Genomic DNA, 15,157 nt, shown 5'->3' with positions numbered 1-15,157 from the left:
TACAGTGCCTTGCGAAAGTATTCGGCCCCCTTGAACTTTTCGACCTTTTGCCACATTTCAGGCATCAAACATAAAGATATAAAACTGTAATTTTTTGTGAAGAATCAACAACAAGTGGGACACAATCATGAAGTGGAACGAAATTTATTGGATATTTCAAACTGTATTAACAAATAAAGAACTGAAAATTGGGCGTGCAAAATTATTCAGCCCCCTTAACTTTCAGTGCAGCAAACTCTCTCCAAAAGTTCAGTGAGGATCTCTGAATGATCCAATGTTGACCTAAATGACTAATGATGATAAATAGAATCCACCTGTGTGTAATCAAGTCTCTGTATAAATGCACCTGCTCTGTGATAGTCTCAGAGGTCAGTTTAAAGCGCAGAGAGCATCATGAAGAACAAGGAACACACCAGGCAGGTCTGAGATACTGTTGTGGAGAAGTTTAAAGCCGGATTTGGATACAAAAAGATTTCCCAAGCTTTAAACATCCCAAGGAGCACTGTGCAAGTGATAATATTGAAAGGGAAGGAGCATCACACCACTGCAAATCTACAAAGACCCGGCTGTCCCTCTAAACTTTCAGCTCATACAAGGAGAAAACTGATCAGAGATGCTGCCAAGAGGCCCATGATCACTCTGGATGAACAGCAGAAATGTACAGCTGCGGTGGGAGACTCTGTCCACAGGACAACAATCAGCCATATACTGCACAACTCTGGCCTTTATGGAAGAGTGGCAAGAAGAAAGCCATTTCTTAAAGATATCCATAAAAAGTGTTGTTTAAAGTTTGCCACAAGCCACCTGGGACACACACCAAACGTGGAAGAAGGTACTCTGGTCAGACGAAACCAAAAATGTTTGGCGTAAACGCAACACAGCTCATCACCATGAACACACCATCCCCACTGTCAAACATGGTGGTGGCAGCATCATGGTTTGGGCCTGCTTTTCTTCAGCAGGGTCAGGGAAGCTGGTTAAAATTGATGGGAAGATGGATGGAGCCAAATAGAGGACCATTCTGGAAGAAAACCTGATAGTCTGCAAAAGACCTGAGACTGGGACGGAGATTTGTCTTCCAACAAGACAATGATCCAAAACATAAGGCAAAATCTACAATGGAGTGGTTCACAAATAAACATATCCAGATGTTAGAATGGCCAAGTCAAAGTCCAGACCTGAATCATATCAAGAATCTGTGGAAACAACTGAAAACTGCTGTTCACAAACGCTGTCCATCCAACGTCACTGAGCTCGAGCTGCTTTGCAAGGAGGAATGGGCAAATATTCCAGTCTCTCAATGTGCAAAACTGATAGAGACATACCCCAAGCAACTTACAGCAGTAATCGCAGCAAAAGGTGGCGCTACAAAGTATTAACTTAAGGGGGCTGAATAATTTTGCATGCCCAATTTTTCAGTTTTTTATTTGTTAAAAATGTTTGAAATATCCAATAACTTTCGTTCCACTTCATGATTGTGTCCCACTTGTTGTTGATTCTTCACAAAAAAATTACAGTTTTAAATCTTTATGTTTGAAGCCTGAAATGTGGCAAAAGGTCGAAAAGTTCAAGGGGGCCGAATACTTTCGCAAGGCACTGTATATATAACTATATATATATATATATATATATATATATATATATATATATACTCAACAAAAATATAAACGCAACACTTTTGTTTTTGCTCCCATTTGTCATGAGATGGACTCAAAGATCTAAAATTCATTCCAGATACACAATATTACCATTTCTCTCAAACATTGTTCATAAATCTGTCTAAATGTGTGATAGTGAGCACTTTTGCTTTGCTGAGACAATCCATCCCACCTCACAGGTGTGCCACATCAAGATGCTCATCAGACACCATGATTAGTGCACAGGTGTACCTTAGACTGTCCACAATAAAAGGCCACTCTGAAATGTGCAGTTTTGTCTCACAGCAAAATGCCACAGATGGCGCAAGCATTGAGGGAGCGTGCAATTGGCATGCTGACAGCAGGAATGTCAACCAGATCTGTTGCTCGGGCATTGAATGTTCATTTCTCCACCATAAGCCGTCTCCAAAGGCGTTTCAGAGAATATGGCAGTACATCCAACCGGCCTCACAACCGCAGACCACGTGTAACCACACCAGCCCAGGACCTCCACATCCAGCAGGTTCACCTCCAAGATCGTCTGAGACCAGCTACTCAGACAGCTGCTGAAACAATTGGTTTGCATAACCAAAGAATTTCTGCACAAACTGTCAGAAACCGTCTCAGGGAAGCTCAACTGCATGCTCGTCGTCCTCATCGGGGTCTTAACCTGACTCCAGATCGTCGCCGTAACAGACTTGAGTGGGCAAATGCTCACATTCGATGGCGTCTGGCACGTTGGAGAGGTGTTCTCTTCACGGATGAATCTCGGTTTACATTGTTCAGGGCAGATGGCAGACAGCGTGTGTGGCGTCGTGTGGGTGAGCGCTTTGCTGATGTCAATGTTGTGGATCGAGTGGCCCATGGTGGTGGTGGGGTTATGGTATGGGCAGGCATCTGTTATGGACGAAGAACACAGGTGCATTTTATTGATGGCATTTTGAATGCACAGAGATACCGTGATGAGATCCTGAGGCCCATTGTTGTGCCATACATCCATGAACATCACCTCATGTTTCAGCAAGATAATGCACGGCCCCATGTTGCAAGGATCTGTACACAATTCTTGGAAGCTGAAAATGTCCCAGTTCTTGCATGGCCAGCATACTCACCGGACATGTCACCCATTGAGCATGTTTGGGATGTGCTTGACCGGCGTATACGACAGCGCGTACCAGTTCCCACTAATATCCAGCAACTTCGCACAGCCATTGAAGAGGAGTGGACCAACATTCCACAGGCCACAATTGACAATCTGATAAACTCTATGCGAAGAAGATGTGTTGCACTGCATGAGGCAAATGGTGGTCACACCAGATACTGACTGGTTCTGAGTCCCCAGACCCTCAATAAAGCAAAAACTGCACATTTCAGGGTGGCCTTTTATTGTGGACAGTCTAAGGTACACCTATGCACTAATCATGGTGTCTGATGAGCATCTTGATGTGGCACACCTGTGAGGTGGGATGGATTGTCTCAGCAAAGCAAAAGTGCTCACTATCACACATTTAGACAGATTTATGAACAATGTTTGAGAGAAATGGTAATATTGTGTATCTGGAATGAATTTTAGATCTTTGAGTCCATCTCATGACAAATGGGAGCAAAAACAAAAGTGTTGCGTTTATATTTTTGTTGAGTGTATATAGTTATGTAGAAGTCAATATTTTCATCAATGATAGATTTGAGTAATCATAGAACTATTAAAGGTTTTTTGGAGTATTTTGCTTATCAGCATTATTCTGTCTGTATCAGTTCAAATGAGATGTGTTGAGTTTGTCGTCTGACGTGTTTTTCTTCTTCTGTGGTCATTGATCCAGGATGAGAAGCAGCGGATCGAGGACCTCGGTGGCTGTGTCACCTTTATGGGCTGCTGGCGTGTTAACGGCACGTACGCTGTTTCCAGAGCTATAGGTAAGTTAAATAGAGCCAACACAAACATAGCTCTTAATTGTCTTCATCACTGAACACTGACATTTTCAAAACTGCCATCATCCATTAAACTTTCGAAGTTAATCACATGTTTGAAATTCCATCATTTTGCTTGTCTTGTTCTTATATTACAGATTTGTGTAGCGTATTAAGCTCAGGGTACTTTACTTCCTGTTGCAACACAATCCTGTTTTCATTTTCAACTTCAGTATGTCAAAGGTTACAACGTTGACTTAACCACAGAAAAAGGAATTAACCACTGACGAGAACAGTGGAAAAGTGAAGTGTTCAGTGTCACCAGAGGACTATCATCCTCAGTCTGTCCCCCTTCCTGTTGGGACGTACATCCAAACTGTCCCGTTCAACAGAAACATGTCGCTGTTTATTTATTTTGTTTTAAATACTGAAGTGCATGGAAGGGAAACTCATTCAAGAGAGCAGCTTTGATTAGCTTTAACTGGTAAGTCATGGGTAAATTGTGGAAGTGAAATCGACCTGTGCAGAGTGAGAGTGAGGCTACCTGAAATGCAATTAATCTCAAAGCCAGTAATTAGATTAGGATTAGATTAGATTTTATGCTTTTATTTGTATTCAAACAATTAGAAGGGTAGCTGCCTTGATTGTTTAGTTTGTGCTATAAATTCTCCCCCAGGTGACTTTGACCAGAAGCCTTACGTCTCGGGGGACGCGGACAGCTCCACGTCCCGGCTCCACGGGGACGAGGACTACCTGCTGCTGGCCTGTGACGGCTTCTTTGATGCGGTGTGCCCCTCCGAGGTCCCACAGCTGGTCCTGGATGCTCTCCAGCAGCCCGTTGACCCTGAGGAGGGCGGGGAAGACGCTCCGCCCGATCAGTCCGATGACGCCGTTGGACTGAGGGTGGCTCGGCGGTTGGTAGGTCACGCTAAGGCGGCCGGTTCGAGTGATAACATCACAGTGATGGTGGTGTTCCTGCGCCCGCCGCTCCAGCTGTTCGCTCAAAGTGCCACTGCGGGAACAACTCAAGCTACGCAGGTCTCCACCTCCCAGGATGCACCACAGCAGTGAAGGAAGAGGTCTGCAGCACAAACGCCATTGTGCCAAGCTACTGATTAATTTCTTCCAGTATTATGTGTTGAGGTGATGTTAAACAGCCTGCACACACACAAACAGCATCCATTTAAAAAAGGTCTTCAGTGGGTTCATGCCCCAAAACTAACCTCAAAATCTTTGATTCTTTTTCCATACCACGTGTTTTAAATGATGCAGTATCCCTTATTGTTATGTTCCATATTACTAAAAAGCACCAAAGTGACAAAAGTGAGAGAGAGTGGGCGATCAAGTGAAGGAAGTGAGCAACAGTGGTATCAAACTAAGAAATAAGATGTGCTGATTATCTCACAGCGGTTGTCCTCTTAAGATCTGAGAAACATGTCGACAGCTCTGTACAAACGTGCTGCTGAAGTCGCTCCTCTCTCTCTCCGCCCTCTGTGACACACATTACACTTAGATTCACCAGTCGGCAAAAAAACCTTTGATTAAGTCCCCCTTTTTTTATTTTTGCATCTAATTCAAATGCACACATTGTGTTGTCGACAGCAGGGGCACCTGGTCCCTCTGTTTTGTAAAGGTCACGACCTGCAGACTGTTATTGACAGTGAACTTCTCATCAATACACAAACAGTGACGTCCATCTCACGTCCTGAATGAGAAGACAGAGAGCAGAGTCAGTGCTTCTTCTGGATTTGTAACCATGACTGTTTCATTTTAGGGGGAACATTACTTTCATCACTGTGATGTGTTCAGTGACCCTTTCTAATCTTCAGCTTGAAAATCCAAAATACCCAGGTCTTTTTTTGTTGTTGCCATGTTATCAAAACAGGAAAAGACATTGTTTGATTATCGTATCAAAATTCACTCTGCTATTATCACAACGCGACCCATACATGTTCCCCTTAGCCAGAAAAGAACCGGCTGCTTGGGACTTTTCAGTTTTAACTGTGGGTCGATTTTTATTTTTATTTCATTTTTTTTTGCACTTGTTTTATGAAATCTAAACACAAAACTCAAACAATGTTTATGTAAAGGGTTTTTTCCGGCTAATAATTGAAACAGGTATCAGCTGAGGGGATTATCAGTAACTAGGGAGTAGGTTTAGATCAAACTTAATCAACAGGTTCATGAAATCATCGCAGGCTTTCAGGTTTTTTTTTTACTTTCATCAACTCTGAAACAAAGTGTTCAGACGAGTCTGTTACTTCATCCTGTGTTTATGCTCTGTGTTATTTATTATCAAGCTGTAGGTCTCACCATGTTCTCTAAACATATCAGTATTATTACATCCATCATACAGCCCGTCTACACGTTCTCCCTTCTTTGATTCTTTAACTTGTCTCTTGTTTTTGGGCTCCAGGTGACTGTGATCAAAGTTCTGAATGACTCTCCTTTTGTCGCTTCATGCAAAGACTTTTTCTTTTATGAATGAGATGCTTTTTTTTATTTTCTTTTTTTAAACCAGAAACAATTTCATTGAAGCCACCAGACTCCATTTACTAAAACCCAATAAAAGAACTCCTCTGAGCAGCAGTAGACCAGGAAGGAGTATCAGGGCCACATTATGGTGAAAAAACAACAACAGAGATTTAATTTAATTTAACAAGAACAAACAGAGATGTGAAAGAATAAAGTGGTAAGAGAAGAAACTTGATATTTAAGTCTGTAGTTCTATCAGAGAGCAGCAGCTGTCTGCAAGAAAATGAGCAGCGTGGAGCATCTTGTGAAGCTGCGTCCTCGTGTCTGTAACACAGAGAGAGTATGAACTCTCCTGGGATTGACCTGCTTCAAAACAAGGTCTCATAATATCAGATTAGTTGTGTTGTTGCTTTATGTATTCAGATATGAGTCTGCACAGTCTTTTAGCACAGCAGCATCACAGTGTGATGAGCATCAGGACTCCTTTAAGAATGAGAATGATTTAACCGCAGCCTTATCGAAATCCATTTATGAATTTCCTAATTTCTTCATCTCAAATGAAAACGTGAACGTGGCCCTCATACTCTGTCGTAGCAAACGGCTCCCGCGTCTTTACAGTTTCTGCTGATGGAGTGTGGTGGCTTTAAAAAGTTTCTTGTTTCTACTTTTGAACAAAGGAGTCATCTAGACCCCCCAAAAAACATATATAAAAACAGGAGTCCAGCTTCTGAAAGACCAGAATGAATCTGAGGCCTCTCTGTGCTGCAGAGGGAGCTTTGAGTGTTCAGTGTGGAAAATGTACAGTTTTAAAAGTGCACACCGGCCTTAAAGAACTGAAAGCGTTGGCATTACAAAGGGACTGCTTTCAGTTCTTGTAGGCTGGTGTGCACTTTCAGAACTGAAAGCAGTGGATTTGTAATGCCGAGCAGTATAACTATTAAAGTATTTAACTCAAACCGGTAAAACCTGCCTCTGTCTAAAGACTCTGGATCTCTTCTGTTTTGGGTTTTCACCGGGAGGAACAAAAGGACAGAATGATTCAGAGCAGTCAGTGTTGTAACGATGAGGCTCAATAAGCTTCATATGTTGAGTGGAGGGAAGATTAATGTGGAACATGTTTTACAGTATTTCTGACTTTTTGTATTGTTACTAACATTTCTTGACCATGCCTTTATAACGATATCAAGATTTCATCTGTACTGCAGTGTGCTGTTTTATAAAATCATTTAACATTCATTTGAATAAGTTGTACGTTTTAACACTTTTCTGAAATAAAATGAGCTGATTGGTTTGAAACCAGCTGACTGCAGCCTTTTTAATTGTTCTTGACTGAAAAACATGCTGAAGTGTATTTAGCATAATAAGGGACTTTAAAGATTTTTATATAGTAGATGTGAAGTAATTGTTCCTCAAAGTGATCATCAATAGAAGCTTCAGTTTCTGAGCATGAAAGCGTTCACAAATTACTATCTCAATAATTAAGTTTCCTGTGTCACATTTAAGTCACAGAACCAGACGCAAAAAAGCACCAACAAATGCAGGCTCACACAAGGCAGGATAGAAGTAAACAAACCCATGAGAAAAAGGTAAAAATGAAAGAGGCCGTCAACGTTCAAAGACCCAAGATATTCAGAGAAGAATGGTGAGAAGAGCCGACAGGAAGGAACACAAATAAAAAAACAACATGAAGGAGGACACAGGGATTATATACACAGACAAAAAACAAGAGAGCAGGATCTGAAAGAGTGGCTACTTGTCCAGCTGTGGTGCACACACTGTACAGTCTGAAAAGCAGGAAAATCAGAGGTGGTAGGACGTATAAATAGAATATTTACATAGAATATTTATTTCTATTTATATGTATGACAGAAATAGTCTGAATTGTGAGATTAAAGTCAGAATTCTTTTTTTCAGTGGCCCTAATCCTCTTCCGTCGAGGGAAGGGGCAATGATTGTGTTATCTATCATAATCTGCATACTGAAGGGAAATGACCCTGAACCACATGTAAGGTTTCTCTCTGCTGTTTTCCCCTAACATACTGGAAGGGTTTAAAGTTAACTTTTAAATGGCAGCATGTTTGTTTTGCATAGTTCCACTGAAACAAGGGCAAACAAGTTATAGCGAGCTAACATTTGACAACAGTATTGGGCCTATATACAAGTAAAAAAAATGAAACGAAAAGACTTTTGTTGTTTCTTTGTTTGTTTATAGGCATTTTTGTTTCTTTTTTCCAGACATATAATATCAGAATGGATGTTGCTCTTTGCTTTTGTTGGCTGACAGTTTCGGCGAATGTCTCTCGCCTTCTTCAGAGTGTCTCACAGTGAGATGGTATTTACTATAGTAATTGAAGACATGATGACTTGTTTGTTTGCTGGGGGTCTGACAGAGGGGTAGATTGTGGCCACTGTGTTGGTTGGAACTTGTTTACATGGTCAGAAACACAAAACACATAGTGTTTTAGCCACGAATAGCACGAGAACAGCAGTTGTGTACATGTTGAAAAAAAGAAAACACTTAGACTGATTATGTGTTGTTCTCTAAAAACACTGAACTATAATTTATCTTCAGTTCATTATGAATGGAATTAGCTGATGACCTGATGTTGTAGTTAACGTCTTTGTTAACGGATGAACAGTAAAATGTGCTCACCTTTGCTGGGAATACACTTCAAAGTCCATGAAAAGATGATGAATGGAGATTTGGATTTAGAGAAACACTGTTAAAAAGTCAAAGTCAATGGGTAACAGTAGCCTATGGTGGTTTGTGCATGTCCTATGTATGGGGGCTAAAGTCCTCCCGGCCTGGGTTCAAATCTGACAAGTGGCTCCTTTCCTGAAAGTCATTACCCCCCCACCCCCTCTCTTTCTCTCTCTCTCCACAGTTTCTGACTCTATCCACTGTCCTATCTCTGTATAAAGGCCCCAAAATAAACCTGATAAAATCAAAGTGATGCATTGCTTCTTGTTCAATCAACTTGACTAATTGTATAAAAACAGATCAATAAATGAGCATATACATCTTTTGATAAAGATATCATAACACCACGTTAGCTCGGCTGTATTAAGAAATACATTTATTATTTATCTGTCTTTACATTTCTGTTATCTTCTTGAAAGCTCATTTTTTAAATTTTAGTTTGAGTCATATTTACATACAAGATGGGAAATACAACACCAAGCTCAGTTATTATTTTTTTTAATTTCATATCAAAAAGTATTTACAGATAGTTTACTTCATACACAAAGTGAGAACGGAGAACTTGACATTGAGAACTTTTATACATGTATTAAATTAACAGCACAAATACAGTGGTGATGAACTCGTATAAATAAATCTGTGTTTCTCTTCTTCTGATTGGTCCTCAGACTTTCACAGCTTGGACGTGGTCTTCAGACTCGAGGAGGTCATGGTGTTGGTCTGACCGGCGGCTGGCGTCGCCCTCACAGCTGCCTTCATCTTCTGACTGAATCAACATTAGACAGTGTTAGTAAAAAGCAGAGACGGGTCACAGCAGTACTTTCTTAGTTTACAGCAGTCAGCTCATCTTACTTGTTTTTCAGAATGAGTTTTCCTAGCGGTGACTCTGGGTTCACACATTTCTCCTTGTTTGCAGTGGTGATGAGCCTGAGAGAGAAAACAGAGTCTGGTTAGAAAAACAGGCAGAACAATCCAGAATAAAGAAAGTTGCTGAATTTAGTTTACTCACGTGATCTCTCTGCGACTACAGAAGACACTGGGCTCATATATGAACGGCCCGGCCCTGATGTGCTTGGGGATGATCCTGCCAATGAAACCGTTTGAGCACTTGCATGATTCAGATCTGCTGTCTGATTGGCCTGTGTGAAGAAACAACACAAAGATGCTCATTATCAACATGTGGTCATCTTTAAAAATCAGTCAGAAAACAGCAGGATCAACATTTATCAGCAGCAAGATGACATGTAAATTAGATGGACAGATAGAGGAATTCATGCACTGGAGAAATTTTAAAACTAAGACAATCATAGACAAATGGTTACCATGGCGACAATTGATGGAGGATGAACAGAGCAGGGAAACTATGATGTATCATTAATTTATAACATGGATAATGTTAAATGGAAAGGGTTATTGTGGTTTCATAAACTAATTACATACTCGTTATGTGTAGTGTGTGTGTTTAATTTGCTGTTGTTTTTTTCCACTAAAATTATTTTACATTAACTTTTGTGCAAACAAAAAAAAATCCTTTTTTTACTTTGGTTGTGGTAAAATGTGTAAAATATTATTTGAAAATATGAATAAACTGGAACATGTGTGTGCTTAAATACATTAAATGTATGTGTTTCTTAAATTGTTTAAGGCTGTTACTGCATACATGTAAGCTCAGAGCTTTAGATAAATGTTTGTGTCGTAAACTACATTTCTGTTCAAGTGACTTATAACTTAAATAAAAGACACCTCTGTATTGCTATTTAATTGTATCGCAAAGTTGAAGCAAAATAAAAATTGCAAGATGCAGCATATATAAAAAAAGTACAGCACCCCCCCCATTAAAAAAAAGTCACACAGCTCCAAGACAGATGAGCCAGCAGAATTAAACTAAGCTCTCTCACATTATTCAGTAATATTATCTTATTAAGATCATATAAAAATGATAAGTTCATTTAAAGACGTTTTCTCACCTCGGACGCAGAGGACGAGCAGGCAGGTGAGAAAGGTGACAACAGCTGGATTCATGGTTGTTTCTGTAGAAGGGTTTGGATCTGGATCTGGATCCTCTGTGTTTCAGTGTTCAGTCTGGACTCTGATGGTGTTCAATGTAAGACCGGCTCTTTATTTATACACAAAGGACGCCCACACAAACGTGCAGGACTTGTTTTGCAACACCACACACACTTTCACTTTCCAGTTTAGTCTGTGCTCCTTTCCTTTTCTCTCAAACATCCCATTTCCCAGAGTCACTCACACTCCTTGGTTGTTTGGGGTTTTTTTAAGTTGCAGCTCCAGGTTCAATTCAGAAGAGATCTGTGATATATTGTGAACATAAAGGGAATTATCTAAAGTGTAATCTTATTTAATCTTACAAATATCAATTTAAGCGTTTTCGCTCCAACATTTAAACATCAAACATTTTCCTTCATGTGTTCTTGTTAAACTTTCTGTATGAACCATCTTTTTATGTTTTAGTTAAATGAATGACGTATTAAAAGTGGAGGTAAAAAAAAGTTGTAGACATTCATTTGTCTATTAGGTCTTTGCATCGACTTCGTTGAACGACTGGGACCAGTTAAAACTTTTCATTAAGGAAGTAAAACTACTTTCCTTGATTTCTTTTTTCAGAGAACATAGATCCTTCATAAAACACAGAATATATATATATATACCATATATATACATGCATACCATCACGGCTATATATATATATATATATATATATATATATATATATACGATATGATTAAGAAATGTAAAGACATTTCTCAAAGTTTTATAGCAACGAAAAAAGCATACATGTGCATTTACATTTTATGGAATTGTCCTGATTTGACCTAAATATTGAACTTTCAGAACAACACTAAGTTCTTGATCCAAAATATTCAACATTTCATCGTCTTAAACAGTAACTTTGAAGAAAACAAGCAAACAGGATACGAGGACTCAGATCACAGAAAGAGGTGGATTATAAAATCAAAAATAACTTCACATCACATGTTCACACTCAGCAGACAAACAGAAACCTCACCAGCCAGTACAAATACATGTTCATATTTTTAATCGAATTAACACTGATTAGGGAGGGGAATGAAGTAGGCGTGAGCCTAGTCGGTTGCATTCAGTTACACGATAAAAGACTCCTCAGTTTCTCTTCCTCTCGGATTAAAGGAAAGTCCCACATGAAGACTGATGCAACAGGATATGGAAACAAGGACACAAGTGACAAAACGAGTTTATACATACACAACATGAGTCAGACACATACTGGAGGAGATTAACTCATTTCTGAACTTCATACCACATATTTTGTGAACAGTGGGCTTTCCCCTGAAGGGTGCTGGACAGTGCTCCGACTGGGGGACTTCAACGCTCACGTGGGCAACGACAGTGAGACTTGGACGGGGGGATTGGGATGACCGGCCTCCCCGATCTGAACCCGAGTTGTGTTCTGTTGTTGGACTTCTGTTCTAGTCACAGTTTGTCCATAACGAACACCATGTTCGAGCACAGGGGCGTCCATAAGTGCATGTGGCACCAGGATTCCCTAGGCCAGAGGTCGATGACAGACTTTGTGGTCGTGTCACCTGACCTCCGACTGTGTGTCTCGGACACTCGGGGGAAGAGAGGGGCTGAGCTGTCAACTGATCACCACCTGGTGGTGAGTTGGATGTGCTGGCAGGGGAAGAAGCCGATCAGACTCGGTAGGCCCAAATGTGTAGTGAGGAATGAGTCCTATTGGGCATTGCTGCCATAGCTCATAGGACTGCTGAGGCAGCTGACGGGTACCGGCAGGCCAGAAGTGCCGCTGCCCGGCCTGTTGTGGAGGCTAAAACTTGGGCCTGGGAGGAGTTCGGGGAGGCCATGGAGGAGGACCTTCGGACGGCCTCGAGGAAATTCTGGCAAAGTGTAACATACAGTAAAAGAAGAGTAGTAGTGATTAAAATAGAGTAAAGTTATGAAATACAGATTGATGAATATGGATTGACAAATAATTAAAAGACTAAAAACAATGATGTTGTTGTGCAACAGATTTATTTTGTAGAGCCAGGTTCTCGTAAATTAAAACAACTTAAAACCCACTTAAAAACGAAATAAACTGAAATTGTTCTCGGCGAAAAGTGTAAACTAAAAGGGGGTAAAATAAGGGAACCAAAGTCCAATGAGCACTTTCTGATCGTCCACGGCCACCCACGGCTCTCGTCTCAGCGGAACCAAGTCTTCCGTCCTCTCTTTCAAAACATATGAAAGATGCGCCAGCACTGTATCCACACACACAAATTAATGTCTGTCAGAATCTACACAGGTGCGATCGATTGATAATCAGCCTTCCAAGGCAGAGGTAAAAACCATGCATACTAAAAACATGCATAAAAACAGAGTATTAATAAAAACACAACAAAAGCACAAACTGCTGTTCCAGATGCCCCCTGTTCTGGGCATGTCCATCCGGGAGGAGGCCTCGGGGTCGACCCAGGACACGCTGAAGGGACTATGTCTTATGGCTGGCATGGGAACGCCTCGGGGTCCCACTGGAAGAGCAGGAGGAAGTTTCTGGAGAGAAGTCTGGGCACTCTGCTTAGACTGCTGCCCCCGCGACCCAGCCATGAATAAGGGCAGCACAGCATGCAAAAAAATGTAGTTCATTTCAACATGATGTCATCCTTTCAGGGGAAATTCCCTCACATTTCATGGAAATCAGCCTCTGAGTTAAAATCCAGAAGTATAATAAAGATATTCAGACTTTGTTGTGAAAGAATTCCACAGTAGAAACATTTTACTGCAGTTGCAGAATATTGTTCTGTATTTTTGTTCTTCTGGATTAATGTTGTGATTTAACTGTGAATCTGTTCTGCAGAGTCAGCATGACGTGTTCCCTTTTTACAGTTCAGTGTAATCCTGAATCCTTCAACAAAAACACGAAGTGAAAGCAAAACTAGCAGGCAATGGGAAAGTCCAGGTCCTGATTTCCATGTGCGAGGATCATGACATCTGTCTAACAGATTAATTCGATTAATTACCTTAAGCTGCAGTTAAAGATTTCACGAGAGGTGAATGTTGTTATTTTGCGGCCTAAGGGGAGCATGGAGTCTTTTCTGCTTTTGTTCCTTATTCAACGTGATCGCTATACAGAATATATATATATATATATATATATTTCATCAGATGTCTATATGTTTTTTTATGTCTGTTATTATTTGTTCACCAGCAGCTACTGTTCATAGGTGATGTGTTACAGGCCACCTTTTTAAAGACAAAGTGACTTGTTCTTAAATTTGTTTTACATACTGAAATCGTTCCTCAATAAAGACAACTCCATTTAAAACAAATGTAAACTTACAAGTACCTTTTTGTCCTCTAATTTCAATACTTCGGAGGTAGATACAAGGTATGTGCCCTGCTCAAAATATTATTTTCCAGAAAATAGAGTACAACATAATACTAATAATACATTTTATTTAAAGGCCCCCAACTGTTGTCAATTTTTCAACACTTTTAACTCTTTTTGAATGGGTGTGTATCAGGGCGAATGTTTGGGCGGAGTGTGTGAGTTTAACAAATAGAATGTGCTTTGATATAATGGGTTTTGTGATAGTGTTTTGATTGGCTCGTTTCATTGTCTTGACAAAGAATTTTTGCATAGCAACATGAACTTTGGCCAATTGCGTGTACACACTGTCTTTCCCGCTCTCAACTGCTGAAAGGCATCTGTCATCCTTCAAGACAGAAACAATGGTCAGGACAACATTTTCTAAATATATCATAGCCTTTATGCTAGAAATGTTAGCCTACTGTCTGATGTGTATATATTATTGTATATTCATTGCGAAGAATAAAACACAGATTAAGACATGTAATATTTAGATGTCGAGTAGGGCTGTGAGGCTGCTGCATTAGTCATGAAGAATTTACAAAATGGTGGATGTGTAATAAAAAAAAGAGATTGGTTAAATAACAGTATTATATGTGTTAAAATAATAACAGTTTAGATGTGCATTAAATTAAAATATTATTACTTAAAATTAATTGTGTTAATTATTTTCTGAATTGTATTTTTGATATCATTTTAATGGCACTGTATATATTTAATGTACAAAGATAATTATAGATAATTAAAATGACATTATAAATGATTGCAACTTTTATTAATGGTAATACTACCGTATGTATTTGAGCGTATCCTTTTTTAACAAAATGTATATGCTTTTTTTTCCTTTTAGATTAACATAAATGAAGTCTACATGAAGTCCCATTCATAGCATTCATAAATGAAAAAACGGAGGAGAAGACCTTAAGATGGAGTTTTGAGGGAGAGGAGGTGCTACCCTTATTAACAAAAGTAAATAGGGTTGTGGTATTCACAGATGGACAAATGGTTAAAAAACAACCCTATTCGAATCCATCAAATTGAAATTTCAATTGGGGCAAGGCTATATCC

At 39.8% G+C, this 15,157-nt stretch overlaps 2 protein-coding genes across 2 annotated transcripts in view; one reads left to right on the top strand and one right to left on the bottom strand.

Moving 5' to 3' along the window:
- Positions 1-7,316, top strand: part of ppm1f (protein phosphatase, Mg2+/Mn2+ dependent, 1F) — a 13,165-nt gene extending 5,849 nt beyond the window's left edge. Inside the window, 2 exon segments of the mRNA XM_079349433.1 lie at positions 3,458-3,551; positions 4,222-7,316. Coding sequence (XP_079205559.1) covers positions 3,458-3,551; positions 4,222-4,616 — 489 coding nt within the window. The 3' untranslated portion in view covers positions 4,617-7,316.
- Positions 7,317-9,220: 1,904 nt separating this feature from the next.
- On the bottom strand, positions 9,221-10,998 carry LOC306829624 (uncharacterized protein). The gene is made up of 4 exons (XM_079352736.1): positions 10,689-10,998; positions 9,731-9,860; positions 9,574-9,648; positions 9,221-9,487 (listed from the first exon to the last, which is right to left on the bottom strand). The coding sequence occupies exons 1-4, from the start codon at positions 10,741-10,743 to the stop codon at positions 9,394-9,396; spliced, it is 354 nt and encodes a 117-aa protein (XP_079208862.1). The 5' UTR covers positions 10,744-10,998; the 3' UTR covers positions 9,221-9,393.
- Positions 10,999-15,157: the final 4,159 nt, after the last annotated feature.

The sequence above is a fragment of the Symphodus melops genome (assembly GCF_947650265.1).
Source record: "Symphodus melops genome assembly, chromosome: 1".
NCBI classification, from domain to species: domain Eukaryota; kingdom Metazoa; phylum Chordata; class Actinopteri; order Labriformes; family Labridae; genus Symphodus; species Symphodus melops.
This window is presented reverse-complemented; position numbering and strand designations above follow the sequence as displayed.

Excerpts from the sequence above, each read along its gene's own strand:
- LOC306829624 (XM_079352736.1), bottom strand. The coding sequence starts at position 10,743 with ATGAATCCAGCTGTTGTCACCTTTCTCACCTGCCTGCTCGTCCTCTGC. Across the intron at positions 9,861-10,688 it reads GCTCGTCCTCTGCGTCCGAG|GCCAATCAGACAGCAGATCT; the intron begins GTGAGAAAACGT and ends TTCTTCACACAG. Across the intron at positions 9,488-9,573 it reads AAACTCATTCTGAAAAACAA|TCAGAAGATGAAGGCAGCTG; the intron begins GTAAGATGAGCT and ends ATGTTGATTCAG.